Below are 15,075 nucleotides of genomic sequence, written 5' to 3'. Positions count from 1 at the left end.
TGTTCTATTGAAAATGTAAATTAATTTAACACTGTCTAAAGTTTCTCCTTGTTTTAAAGTTAAACATGCCTATATAGAGAGAGAGAGAGAGAATAGATGGATAGATTTCATGAAAATGTTATATATAGAATAGATAGTTAAGTTCTGAGGAAAATCTAGCACTCTAATTAACAAGAGCAAATTGTGTTATTTTGTCAGGTTATAAATGGATTTCATTTATTTAAAAGAAAAACATTTATGATGCACAGCCATAGAAATAGTTCATTATTTTATTTTTTTTACAAAACAGACATGTGGAAGTGGGGGAAAGTGCTTACAGGCTACCTGTCATAATAAATACAAGAATGTAGAGGCCTTGTCCCTCATTCAGAACACAAGAATGTCTTTCTCAAATTTAAGTTACAATTTCAGACTTTTCCCCCGGTTTCAGAGCTGTACACCCAACACTCCTGCTCTCTGGTCACAGCTGAGGCTTATACGGCACACATGTATGAAGAAAACAATGAAACACAGACACATTCGTCTCAGGACACTGCTTAAATAAAAATACATTACATGTACATTTTCTTTACATGTAGCTATCTTTACATTTTACTCAAGTGCTCTTTTTAGTCTCAGTTGTCCTCTTCCTTTCCATCTTTTGCACAAAATAGTGTTGTTTGTCATTGAAAATCCTGTCTTGATCCTCATGTTTGATATTTTCTTTCTCTCTTTTCAGTACGACTGTTGAGAGCACTGTTTTCAATTTGAAATAATCTCACAGTAAGATCAACGTTATTTGTAGTGTATGGTTGCAGTAAACTGGTAGGACAACAGTTATTGCAATGCATTTTTGAAAATAATAAAATTCGGGAAGGTTTAGACATCCTCAGCCTTAGACTAGGAATTATTATTGGATCTAAAATGAAACAATCAGTTTCTAACAAACGATCTCCTTTCAAAACAAGATGTCGGCAGTTATTTATACAATTAAGTGATGGACTTAAAATTTAAGAACAATTTAATTACTTTAAAAATGAAATCTGTGGAACAGTCAACCCTGCTGGCCTCCCCAGAAAACACGGATGCTTTGCATATGGGTGTAAGAACAAGACGGCAAGCAAAAGTGAAGTCAACTTAAGTTTTTTAAGTAGCGTCAATTCGTTTCACTTGCTTAGCACAACTTCCACGTTCAATCGTGGCGTGTTTCGGTGAGGAAAAAGAGAGAAAATATGTCTTACCACCTGGTCCTATGCCACTTATTTCCCATCCACATTTCTTGTGCTTTTCCCTTTTTCAACCTAAATGTTTAACACTGATGCTGGTAACTTTACATTCCTTTTGTTTGCATTCAGAGTCTCCAATCGCTGAGCAAGAGTCAGACGAGACTATCAGGAGAAGGGGCGAACCAAGAGCGCTAGTCTGTTACAGTGTGTGCTCGAGTCTTTTTTCTTGACTTTCTTGTGTCCAGAAGTCCAGATCCTGGTCTCGGCGATGCAAGTCCTAAATTCACAGGTCACATATGCGGTTTCCCTTAACCATCCGCGACTAGATGCAAGTGAGTAAAATCCCGTCCAGCGAAACCAGAGAGGAAACAGTCTCTCTCCTTGCGAGTTCAGAGGTCAAGAGCAAGTGGTACCGTGACCTTCTCCTTCAGCCCGTGGGGTCGGCGCAGGAGTGATTGGAAGGTCAGGGTGAAGGGGTCAGGGGTCAGTGCGAGCGCTAGCGGCTGAGAGGGAGCTGCGGCAGCGTCATGGCCTGATGAGGGAGGCTCTGTGAAGTGAGCATCGAGAACGGATGACCTGCCCAACCAAAACAAAATCAACAGATGCTAATGTTAATCTCTATCTATAGTGATCTCTAAGCATCTTCAGGTCAGAGAACACGCTAGTTACAAAAGATATACCAAAATACATACTAGTCAAAAGTTACGTTATGTTTTTGAATTAAAGTGTTTTATGCTCACCAAGGCTGCATTTATTCGATTCAAAATACAGTAAAAACAGTAATATTGTGAAATATTATTACAATTTCAAATAACGGTTTTCTATTGTAATATGTGTTAAAATGTAATTTATTCCTGTGATCAAAGCTGAATATTCAGCATCATTCCTCCAGTCTTCAGTGTCACATGATCCTTCAGAAATCATTCTAATATGATGATTTGATGCTCAAGAAACATTTCTGACTATCATCAATTTTGAAAACAGTTGTTCTGATTAATATTTTTATGGAAACGGTGATTCATTATGATTCGAAAGTTTGAGTTAAGATTATTTTCTTGAAAAATAATACTTTTCAGCAGACACGTTAAATTGATCAAAAGTGACAGTAAAGATATTTATGATGTACAACAGATTTCTATTCATCAAAGAATCCTGAAAACATTTATCATGAATTCCACAATAATGTTAAGCAGCAAAAACTTTTCAAAATTGATAATAATAATAAGCATTATTAATAATTGAGCACCAAGAAGAATTGACAATAATTGAGCATCAAATCATCATATTAGACTGATTTCTGAAGGATCATGTGACACTGAAGACTGGAGGAATGATGCTGAAAATTCAGCTTTGATCACAGGAATAAATTACATTTTAAAATACATTACAATAGAAAACAGTTATTTTAAAGTGTAATAATATTTCAGAATATTACTGTTTTTTCTATTTTTAATCAAATAAAAAACATTTTTTTTTCCCTTCTGCTTTAATGACAGCAGTACTGGAGGAAACACTCACTTTCGATGTACCCGTGCAGGGCCACCATGCGCGCTCTCTCAGGACTGCCGAAAGGGGAGTAATGCAGCTCGTCGGGCAGTGAGGGGGGCATGCGGGCCTGCGGGTGAGCTTGAGGTGGGCCGCCGTGCTGTGGAGTGTGCTTTTTATGTCTCGCTCTGCAGTTTTGAAACCAAACCTATGAAAATACAACCAATTGTCAAGGCAAACCGTCTCTATTTAATGAATTTAAACGGATTAAACATAAAATGAAACTATAAGTGAGTTTCATCACCTGTATGACTCGTCTACTCAATCCTGTCATGTCTGCCAACTTCTGCAGGGTCTGAGCGTCAGGGTTGTTGTCCTGTGCAAACTGCGCCTGCATTACCTGTGCATGAAACAAGCGACAAATTAACATTATATATATACACATAAAGATGCTCACCAAGGCTGCATTCATTTGACAAATCAGTAAAAACAGTAATATTGTGAAATATTACAATTTTGTATTGTAACATATTGTGAAATGTATTTTAATGTATTGTATACATATTGTAATTTATTCCTGTGATCATTACTCCAGTCTTCAGTGTCACATGATCCTTCAGAAATCAGTCTAATATGATGATTTGATGCTCAAGAAACATTTAGTATTTACAAGTTTTGTTGTTGTTTTGTTACTGTATTTTCTTTATCAAATGAATGCAGCCTTGGTGAGCATAAGAGACTTCTTTCAAAAATATAAAAAAAATCTCAGATGTTCCATTCTAAACTTTCTGTAGGCTATACATTAAGTACACAGTATTGGTTGCTTGCTGATAGTGCCACGTGAAAGGCAAAATGCGTTTAACGTGAAAGCTTTGTAAACATCGAATGGAACTTAAAAATGAATTCATATTAGACAAAAGCAAAACCAAAAAGGGCGCTTTGCTTCCTCATCTCAGACATCCACGTGCCACTGTGCGTTTGATAATCTTACCTGCAGTTGTTCCGCAGTGAAGGACGTCCGTGCCCTTTTGGCCGGTTTCGGTTGACTATCCTGTTCCGACGGCACCGCCCCCTCCAGAGTGAGTCCGCTTCCTGCGCGAAAACCCGGGAAAAGGTGGTTAGGAAATCTTTTTTTAGATCAACGAGACTTAAAGTGCAACGCATCCGAAACACACGCACCACTCTCAGCGGCCCGCTTCAGGTTCTCCACCATTGTGTCGTAGTGGATCCGACACAGTACTTTCTCCTCCACCAGCCCGAACTCCTCGCCTGTGGACAGCTGGCGTTTGCAGGAGAAGCAGGCGAAGCAGGCCAGATGGTAGGCATTGCCCCTGGCTCGCCGGACCCAGTCGCTGGCGTAGATCTGCCGGCCACAGCGGGCACACTTTGTACCAAACCTACTGTGAGACAGAGAAGGGCTTGGGCATCAATATACTCATTCCATAAACAATACAATACATGTGCTTATCATTACAACCCAAACCCTAGTATAACAACAGAAGCATTTTCCGTGTAAATGATGCTTGTTTTGAATTCATAGTGTAATGGTCTAACACGTATTTCAGTTTCTCAGTCAAGCGGGTATCTTTTCTCTCCACAGAAAGCTCTCGCCAGAAGAAGACAGAATACAGACAGGCTGAACCGCGTCCAAAAGATAACCACTAAACGTGTCAGACACGGCTGTAAAACTCTCAGCACAAACAAACCACTAGTAACTCTCTGAGCAGCGGGTCGGCAGGAAATGTCTGCTGATAAACTGTGCTGATAGGATCCATAAACTTAAAAGATTTTATCCAACAAGGTGTGTAATGCATGGAAGACTATCTATTTTTAAACCACCTGCACTTTTTTTTGTGTGTGTGTGAAGGAATTCAAATATAATGTATTCACATATCCAAATATATCATTTAAAAAATATATAATTAGTTTATAATATTATTATTATATATTCATATATAATGTGTCTTCAGTTGAATGCACAGATAGTAATTATCAAAAATGTTCTTAAATAAACTATATATATATAAAATGTAATTTCAGTTTATTTTACAGGTTAGTGATTATCAAAAATATTCTGCATTATATTAATCTCAAACTGCGTAAATGTACACACATAATTCAAACTTTTTTTCAGATCATTTCAGTCTTGGGTGTTTTTTGCTTGTATAAAGTACATTTTTAAAGAAATGTATTTATTTATTCGTTCACTTCGTCCTACCATTGCCAGAATATCTGCCATTCTCCCTCAAGCCGACATGTCATTGAAATTTGAATTTTTTTGCAATTCTTTGCATACCACATAGTAATTGGTCTTTTCTTTCTTGCATCTGTATATTTATAACTAGTTCAAATTATATAATACACTGTTATGTGTTGATTCTCTTATGCAGAAACGGAGTTTAGATGTTATTGATGTTACTGCTGACGTTACACGTTAATCATTGCATTCTCGGCCAACTGCGATTTGTAAATGTCACACATTCTATATTTAATTTATCCCTGCATTTTCAGCAGCCATATGGCCGTGCAGTTGCTTAAAACACCTCTTCTGTGATTCTGCGATCAACGGGACTTGATGAACAACCCTGCGGCGATACAAACCAACAGCAAATACACACAGCCTGCTATAATGAAGTGTTATTTTGACTGGACGGGGCTGACCATGCCGTGTGTTTTTGACCCAGACATCACGTTCGGGTGACCAAAGAGGGTTCCAGTGTTGAGAGGACTAGGAGAGACTAATGCTCTGCAGATGGCCAGTCACGGCCCTTTTTTGGCCTGAATCTGAGCCCTCCCCCTTCCTCCTCCACCACCACACCTCTGTCATTGGGAGCTCTTGTGTAAACAAAGTGTCATACACAACCTCCTCAGACTGCAAAGAAACACGGGATATCAAGATAGCCATGTTTCCCTCGTATACGCTACTGAAGAATGATGACACCGGCCCCTCGGGGGGTTCATCCACTGGAAATGACATCAGAGCCCAACCGGGGAGCCCCGTGGGGCTCAACAAACCAGGAAACTTGTGCGCATGTATAATCATTTGTCTCTGCCGATCAGCACTTGAGCAGGATGAGCCAAGAAGCAAAAACAAACCTGAATTCAAAAATATTTACAGTCCACTTACGCGCAAAGTATCGATACATAAAACACGCCTCGCAAAAAGCATGCGAAGGGGTTTCTGTGTACACTGCGCACCATACTCTGGCAGCATCATTCCAGACAAAGAATACAACGATTGAGTAATGATGCATTTCAGACGTGTGTTTAGAGGAGAAACATTGTGGAACGGAGCCGTAATCTGTCATGGCAGTTCATTTACCGCAAAACCTCTCAGAGAAGCCATAAAGATCTTAAGGGGGTTTTGTTTTTGTTCAGATCTGCCGCACGTCTGATTGTGCGTTGTTGTGCTTATACTGGATTTATTTCTGTCCTGCATATCATAACTCGCCGGGGGAAAATTCCTGCAGCCGCAAAGCGTTTCCCTCAGTTCCCCAAGAAATTCACCTTTGGCTGGAAAAGAGAAGCTTGTGGAAGTACAAATTCGGTTGATTAAATGCGATATACTCTTGGAGTATTATAATCTGGGGGTAGACTTATCAGTGACGATTGCTACGGCAAGCATGGCTATTACTATTGCTCGTGGTGGCTTTTCCAAACCCTGAACCATGAGTATTAAATTTGGTGTGTAACTCATCCCACCCCACTGTTTGTGCCATGACCATAAATGATACTTGTTGCGGTGTGCTTTTCCCTTCCTTAGCGATCGGATTGGCGATTCCTGGCGATTGTCCGAGGAAAAAAAAGTCATATGTCAAAGGAGGGACTCCTTTAAGGAGTAGAATAAAGACTGACAATGACCAAATATGCCTACTTCCAAACTATATGTTAAACAAAAAGGCAAAGGAGTAGTATTTCCAAATTTGTACACTGAAAAAAAAAGTTAAGTACAATGTTTTAGTCATTTCAACTTAAATTACATTAAACTGACTTTAAAAAAATGTTTATAACTAATAAAAAAGTTGCATAACTTATTTTTGCTGAGCTGAAGCAATATAAAAACATGTTGTCATAACTTATTGATGATATCATTTTTTATAGTGTAGTATTCGAAAAACGGTAGGTGAAAAGTACCCGCATGATGGACACTTTACTATCCCATGAGGCCACGGGAGAGAATTTGTGAATGCAGCTGACGCCGTAGATCACATGATGATGACAACACGGTACGTGCTAACTTTTTTCAAACTACACGCATTCATACCAGATAGAACATACTTTTTTTAACAGTATGCAGTCACAGCATTGGACTTTGATTGGTAACTCTTTGTTGGAGCCTATATTTTGGTATATTGTCTCTCTTAACCTTAAAAAAAAAAACATTTCATTTAGTCATTATAATTTCAGTCACTCATATAATTTGCCCGCATTCTCCACCAAGTTGAGTTACACAAGCTCTGTTTACTTCTGTTAGCATTTAAACACAAGGAGTCCTGCACGCGCATATGGCCATTACAGTACGTCACCTCCTCCAAATCTACCGATCCAAACCCACTCGGGTTACGCCTTACTCCATCACCCTGTCCTTATCCTTTGGTTCCTCTGATTAACAGCCTCCTCTGACTTCCCGTGTGGCCTGATGCTCGTGCCTTTGTGGCTGTTTCTCTTTAGTGTAGGTACAGTCTCCGCTATGACCCTTACCGCCAAATCTACCTCTCCCCCCCCCCCCCCCCCCCCCCCCCCCCCCCCCCCGTCCGCGGCACACGGGGCAAACCCACTTTGATTTCCTGTAATTACACTCTATTAGAGCAGCTGTCAATCTGGCCCAGATGAGAGACCAACACAAATGAAACATATCTCCTTGTGTTTTGTTTTCCTTCCTAGCAAGAAATCAATGGAGATCCTTTTCCTTTCAAGCATATGATGGCGGTCCTCTAACGGTGTCGTGCAGCACCAGCGAAACAATCCAGCTGCCAGAGAACAAACACAGGTACACACAACCCTCAACGTCACTGCAGCCAAACATCTGAGCATCAGAATGTTGAGCATCAAATTGAGTCATAGTGCAATTTGACTGCGAGGCCAGTGCATGACATCTAACCTTAAAACAACACACTGCAGGACATTTATTTTCAGATATATAAACAGAATTTGTTTCAAGCATGTCAAATGCTACTCTCTGCTATAACCGCTAGCGGTTATGATCTCGACCTCTTTGTGAAAGATACAATTGGGTACAAAGGCTCAAACAGACAAAAAAAAAGGTGAAAAGCGCTGATATAGGACTTGACAGGAGGGATGTTTCAGTGGCACTGGAGAAAAACACACTTCAGATCACTGAACTTGACTCCACAAGCATGGAGCTATTACTGTCTCTTTTACTAGGCAAACATGAATACGTTACAGAGTCAGTCACTATTGTTCTGCCGGGTTTCTGTGAATCCATGTCAGAAATAAAAACATACATAGCATCCTGATTAACTTGCATAATTATGCGAAAAAGCTGAGGCTGTATTCTGTTATGCAGAGACCAGCATAAACCCCTGTGGTTGCTGTTTTGGCATACAAAACTGTACGAAAACTAAATATAAATACTAAAAATTGAGGGCAATGTATCACTGTATAAAAATATTGTTGGTTTAGCTGAAAAAAGTAAGTAACCTGGTGTCTAATTTGAGTTTATTGAAATTAAAAAAATTAGGTTATACTATGAAGGAGATTGGTTTAATCAACAGAAACTCAAAATGTTATGTTATCTAAACCACATAAATTATCTAAGGTGATTTGACAAAATATTTCGTTTGTTTTTTGACAGTGTAGCTATTTGAAATATCTGAACGTTTGGATACTGGAAATGTGCATTTTTTTTAAGTGAATTATTTATCTAAATCACACTTCAAATTTCAAGGTCAATTCGAAGAAATGTGAATATTGTTGGCATATTTTTTTTTACTTTATTTTTATTGATGATTTTTCTAATTTTTTCAGAAATTAAGGAAATCAGGAAAAAATCAAACAAGCAAAAATAAACAATAGAACAGGGGGAATACATTAAGTATAAATTCACATGGGCTATACAGTCATTAATTGCTTACATTACGGTTATCAATCCATTTCCAGTATTTTAGAAATAGGTCCTTTTTAAGTCTCAAAATAAAAGTCAATTCTCCCATAGTGTATATTTCTTTAACAATTTCTCTCCATTCACCAAGTAAGGGGATGTCCTGCTTATACCATATTTATGATATTTAATGCTAATAAAACAATACACATTAAATCACTTGAGACTTCGTCTATTTCATTTAACACTCTTCAGTGAGCTTCCGAACTCGTCGTCTTTAGAATATGCTTTCATCCCGAATCCACTAAAAATCCATTTTGTGGCAAGCTTTCTTGCATGCATTCAAACGTCCTTCGTATACATCCTCTGTGCCAAATTCTCCTCTTGAAATCTCTCGTGTGTAAACAGCTCGAGCCACTGAGAGATCCTGACGCCCTAGACTCGACCGAACCGCCGTTGCTCAGCGAAGATCAAGACACTGAAGCATCTCTTCAGATTATTGGCCTTAACGTAGAAAACAAACCCTCTCCTGCTGCATTGACTTTAAAAGGGGCCAGTCATTCACATTGACGGGCAATAAGCAGGGAAGGCTGGCCAATATCATGCCATTCACAGGCCTTGCTGAGTGCTCTGCAATCATGCCATATCACAGCCCTTGCACCCTCAATGCAATTCCACAGCTTCCCTGTCGGATCTCCCTCACTCCATTGCCTTCCCACGAGCACATTACTGGATCTCAACCAGAGCTCCATACTTTCGAGATCTTCAATTCTTTAACTTGGGTTTGATTTCTCACACCATTCAATTGCATACAAGGGAATAGTGGCAAATGTAAACCAACTAATAATCAAGTAATCAAGTTCTATTTAGACCTGCCATTATATTACTATTGGCATCATCTCTTATTGTGGGCCTTTTTTTTCCAGAAGTATACACTGCACAAAATGTGCTTCATGTGATAACATCAAAATTAACTGGTCAAAAATATTATTTTAGATAGTATTTTCAGCTGTAAAATATTGACTTCCAATAAGCCACAACATTATTTTGACCACAAATAAAATAATTTGGGTTTTATTATTAAACAAGACAAGTGTGGAATCTCTAACAGATGCATAAATTAGCTACAAAGACGAAATATTTCTAATAAGTCGATTGCCATAAATAATTATAATGTTATATGAGGTATTTTACTGACTTAATCACAATTAAACTCAGCCTATTTGTTGTGGTAAGTAGTATTATTTTTGTTGTACGGAATCTTTTTTTTTTTTAGCTTTAAAACATTACACGCTACACTCACGCAACATATTTTCATCCACAAGTAAATATTACGCATGCATTTCATTTAAGCGCACACCTGATATTTCTGAGGACAGAAAGTGAAAAACTTACCCTACCTGAAATAATCCATTTTACAGAAGATTTCCTTGTTTTTAATGTAGCAGCTGTTGTGTTGACGTAGTGAAGTCCTGCACACGGAACATTCCAGACACCTCACGTGCCAGATCAGATTATTAACCTGCAATAAACACAACAGCGAACATCAAAATATAGCCTAATAATGATGATGGTGATAATAATAATAAAAAAAAAAATCTTGTATTTTTTGCATTTCGTAAAATTCGTATTATTATAAAAATTAAATGTCAACGTGCATTAAAATTATTAGGTCGAAACTAACACGTTTCTTATTTGAACAATCCCCAAAATCACTGCCATATAAAATCTGTTAGGCTACAAAATAAAATGTTTGGTTTATAATTAAAGTTGTGATTAAAAATAGGATTCTGTTTTTTATGTCCTTAGAATTGCGTTGTTTAATTAGAAATGTAGATGCACGCATGTCTATTTTTAATTGCACGAGAAAATGTATAATAATAATTTGATAATAATAATTTAATGTAAATGAAAACTGCAACATATTCCGTGTGATTACTGATATTTTAAACTTGATTACTGATATCTGAAATAAAAATATATGATTTTAACCATTTTTTCTTTGGGACACACGTGAGATGCATCTTAGACTGAAATGTTTATTGATAAATTCAGACGAAAGTAAGGCTTGCGCGTTTGAAGGTTTTACATTTTTAACTTGTTTGATGCATTTTCCGACTCTGGGAAAAGGGAAAACTTAAAAAGGCGTCTATAAAGATGGTTCATTCTGACTAAACTGTAATAAACTCACACGGGTTGTTTTATTAGTTTCCGCAGAAAAAGCAAAACAAACTCAGACAGATCGCGCTCTATAAAGATCCTCGCGCGCAACACACGCACTTCCTGAAAAACAAGCTGCCCGAGAGCGCGTGCACGCGACGATGCTCTCAACATCTTTACAAAAAAAAAAAAAACAAGGCTATAAATGTTTGCAGCCAACTATTATTCGTAAAAAAAGGGCAAATAGCAAGAACAATCTAAATCTATATCTAGGCCTATTAAAAAATATTCGCAATATTTTAACCTTCACGATTTGCTGAGACTGACTTTACTAGCCTATTTATATATAATGTAGCCTATGTGTAATAATAATAATAATAATACTTATAATTATTATTTCAAATTAACCTCTTTAACATATTCCTCTGACCCAACTAAAACACAATATAGGCAGATATTACAGAAACTTGAACCAATCTGTTATATCAAAGTAGACAATGAATTGTTCAGAAATATGATCAGCGTTTCTGCTTGTGATAAATTTGATCCAAGCAAAAAAAAAAAAAAAAAAACACACACACATTGTAGGACTACACATAAAACAAATAAATAACGAGCCTTTTTGTAGCCTATTTACTCATGTTTTATAAATCCCAAACACAAGTAGCCTATACTCATAGCCTAACATTTACTAAAGCGTTTTATCATAATTCGGGTTAGAATCGGTTTTCATAAGATTACGGAAAATCACAAATGTTAAAATAAGACAACCATGGTAAAGTAGCTTATAGCCTATATTCGATCTACTAAATTTGCAGCGGTGTATCATATCCCAATAATGAGGGTTAAAACTACAGACAGTCATCTAAAAAATAATAAAGAATGCAAGCGACAATTCTTTAGCCTACTAGCCTAAATCATTTCAACCTACATAATGTTGTTTGCAAACGTTTTAAAAAAAGTCAGTCAGAGGCTCAAATTCAAAACAGTTGACTTGCCACATGAGACGACACACACACACACACACACACACAGTCACGCGCCCGTACCTTGAGCAGATATCGGTCGAGGATCTCGAGCCCGCAGCTCGCGCACACGTTCTTCCCGGTGGACGGCACGGACGAGGCGCTGGACGGGGGCGAGCAGATGGACGGAGTCGACGGAGGACTGGGCGAAGAGCGCGGGTCCTCTTTCTCCATATTAGATCTGTGAGATTCTCCGTCAGACTGTGACTGCCAGTGAAAATTAGAGCAATGCATATCTCACTCTCACGTGAATGATGTTTATTTACTTGACAGGAATATTCTGAGAAAAAAATAATTCAACCCAGTAAAAATTGAAAACGTAAAAAAATCAAGTCAGCATGCAGTGATTTGCCGACCCTTTCCGAACATTTCGAATTTAAGCGTGAAGGAAATCGAAACTTTTCAAACTCATTGAGTAGGAAAGTCTGAAAAGCTCGTGTAAACATAAAATGATAGATATAAAGACGATGGCCCTGTGTAAGAGGGAAGTGATTGGCATTTTAAAAGCTTTTCTAAGCGCAAAAGTTGTTTACAAAACTGAAATAATCCAAGGACAAACACACAAAAATGCATTATATCAGTAAAGACTTTTGCATTCTATATCTGAAGGCCTTTTTCTGCAAAAGCTCAACGCACCGATCTAGCAGAGACCCAATAAAGGAGCACGATCGCTCCGCGCGCTCACCATCGCGTGTCCGTGTTGCGCGTCCACGCAGCGCGAGGCTCCCGGTGTGCTGTGCGAGTCTGGAGAGATCACCTACAACACAGGCAAGCCACAGTGCTCCACGTCAGGCATGTTCCCTGCTCTATATATGCGTCCAAAACAATAAAAACCGCTTTTAACTGTGCATTGAGAGCCTCGCGACAAAAAGCCCCTGTTTTAATGAAGCGATTTAAATTTGGATTGATTTTTTCCCCACACTTAACCCGTGCCTCTTCCCATAATCGTATTTCCACGCAATCCAGGGAGCTGAAAAAATAAACTACCTGCAATTACAAATAGCTTGAGATGCTCGCGATAAGAGGACCCCAGAGTGTCAATTTCAACTGCCAATCAGAGAAAGCAACGGGCCACCCAAAGAATTGCAAATTTGATTTTTAATGGCAGTAATTAAAATCTAATTTTTCCTCTGCAGACTTGGCATGTGAAGTGGATGGACCGCAAATCACACTATTCAGAATAGATCCTGATTCTCATGACATCACTTTAAGGTGAAGATGTTGCAGGCTGCAGGAGATGATGCTACACATCAGTCCCTTTTATTTCCATGCAGTTTGATGGATAACAACAAGACATAACTGCATTATCGTTATGCACATGAATAAGATGAAACAAATGTGCTGCCTTCATTTTTTTAAGTATCCTACAATCAACTTGAACGTTTAAGTCATTTCAACTTAAATTGCATTAAACTTGAATCTTGTTGAATAATTAACTTATTTTGACGAGTAAAAGCAATGCAAAAACATTTGTTGTTAGAAATTATTGATCATATAATGTTTTACAGCGTAAATGTCTTACCTGTTTTGAGGGAAGTCCTTCGGATAGAAACTGATTTCCCTCTGATAGAGGGGCCAAAGCCTCATTTTTCCAATACATTTGACGGCTTAACCTTCTTTAGATATAAGCGGGATTTTTTTGTTGTTGTTAAATATTCCTTATCCCATGCGCCCTGTCCGGTAAAAGTCGGTCTAATTTGAACCCTAATCGCCGTTTCCTCTCGTATAGTCAATCAATAACGACAATAATCTCTAAGAAAAACCGTGTAAAAGAAGTCTTCACATTCGTGTCAGTAAACCGGGAGCAGACGCGCCGAGCGCGAGCGGTTCGTCGGGACGCCTTTTTTAGAACCGTTTGCAGGATATTTCCTACTTTTTCCCTCTTTTGGGATGCAGTTGCTTGAGTACAGGAAGTGGAGAAAATTGAGGGGCTGGCAGGTTTTGCTCCTGCTCTCCTCATAGGCAGTCAGAGCACAGCCTACCTTCTGAAAGTTTACAGATCAGAGGGGAGGGAAGAGATGTGGCCTGAGTGTGGAGCGACATTTTGTGATGCTGTTTGGGCTTTAATTGTCTGACAAATCAGCGATTAAAAAAAAAACAAAAAAACAATGCTGGGCTTCTAAGTCAATATTAAACTGGGCTGTTATGGGTATCGAGTGTATTTAACATTTAATTACAAAAAATAAAAATGTTTGTTAATTTCAAATAATTGTACGATTTTTTTTTTATATTATAGCCTACATTTGATTCATAAATTGACCTATAAAATATGCATGATCTTCCAGTTTATAGAACATAAAATATACCTAGGCTACCAAAAATGAATTATTCTTACTTTTAAAAAGTAATTTGAACCATTTTCTCTTTTAAACACCAGAATGTTCCAAGTTAATATTTTGGTTGTATTTGTTGCATTGCAAGCTTTTGTGACACTAAAAAAAAAAAAAACAGAAAAATAAAAAACGTTTCTGCTGCCGTTCATCTATTCGCGTAATGCAATGCAATGTCCAAACGTATCATTTTGATTATTTATATGATTGATTTTGTGTATAGAAGTCCACTCAAGCAACAGGGTGTCGTCTGTCTTTTGTATATTGCAACAAAAGTGTTAATGTATCGTTAAGCATATTAAAACCAAACTTTACAAAATCTATTTTGTAAAAAGACTTGATCTCAAACATTGCATTCAATGGCATCTGTCCTTGAATTGGTTTAATGCGAGATAAAAAAAAAAAAAAATGCCTGACACAGACATGCTATTATGTGGGGAGAAAAAGAGAGGAAAATACATAACCATCAGATATTCAGATAGAGCGGCGTAGAGCTTTTCTCTCTGCAACAGTTGCATTAGAAATAGATCGTCTTGATATATTCAGGTATGCAGCCTATTGTTAAAATGAAGGGTTGCATGTAAGGGATTGTAAAAGAAAGCGTTCAGGTTCAGTGCAAAACCAACTATTACTCTCTTTCATTTGTATTTGAACTGATTGTTCTTGGTTTGGAAATGAATTCGAATAAAAGAGGGATAATATTGACGTGACCTCGCGCCCTTTAACATCATATTAATCGACAGATTACACTGGCTCGTTAGTCGATGTGACCGATTTATTTTATATCACACAGGGAAAACGATAGAGTC

The 15,075-nt window shown here is 37.9% G+C and overlaps 1 protein-coding gene across 4 annotated transcripts; it reads right to left on the bottom strand.

Moving 5' to 3' along the window:
• Positions 1 to 280: 280 nt before the first annotated feature.
• Positions 281 to 13,654, bottom strand: lhx6a (LIM homeobox 6a). 4 transcript variants are annotated; one of them, XM_084400531.1, is made up of 9 exons: positions 13,459 to 13,654; positions 12,622 to 12,693; positions 11,961 to 12,143; positions 10,152 to 10,273; positions 3,870 to 4,090; positions 3,682 to 3,782; positions 2,995 to 3,090; positions 2,724 to 2,898; positions 1,585 to 1,781 (listed from the first exon to the last, which is right to left on the bottom strand). In XM_084400531.1, exons 1-9 carry the CDS (start codon positions 13,534 to 13,536, stop codon positions 1,702 to 1,704), a joined length of 1,128 nt encoding a protein of 375 aa, XP_084256657.1. In that variant the 5' UTR covers positions 13,537 to 13,654; the 3' UTR covers positions 1,585 to 1,701. The 4 variants fall into 4 exon arrangements, with proteins under 4 accessions (XP_084256660.1, XP_084256657.1, XP_084256658.1 ...); XM_084400532.1 differs by having other exon boundaries at positions 3,870 to 4,087; XM_084400534.1 differs by lacking the exon at positions 12,622 to 12,693 and having other exon boundaries at positions 281 to 1,781; positions 3,870 to 4,087.
• Between the last annotated feature and the right edge of the window lie 1,421 nt (positions 13,655 to 15,075).

This window comes from Rutilus rutilus, assembly GCF_951802725.1.
Source record: "Rutilus rutilus genome assembly, chromosome: 25".
Classification (NCBI taxonomy): domain Eukaryota; kingdom Metazoa; phylum Chordata; class Actinopteri; order Cypriniformes; family Leuciscidae; genus Rutilus; species Rutilus rutilus.
The sequence above is the reverse complement of the archived record's forward strand: the minus strand, read 5'-3'. Positions and strand labels throughout refer to the sequence as shown.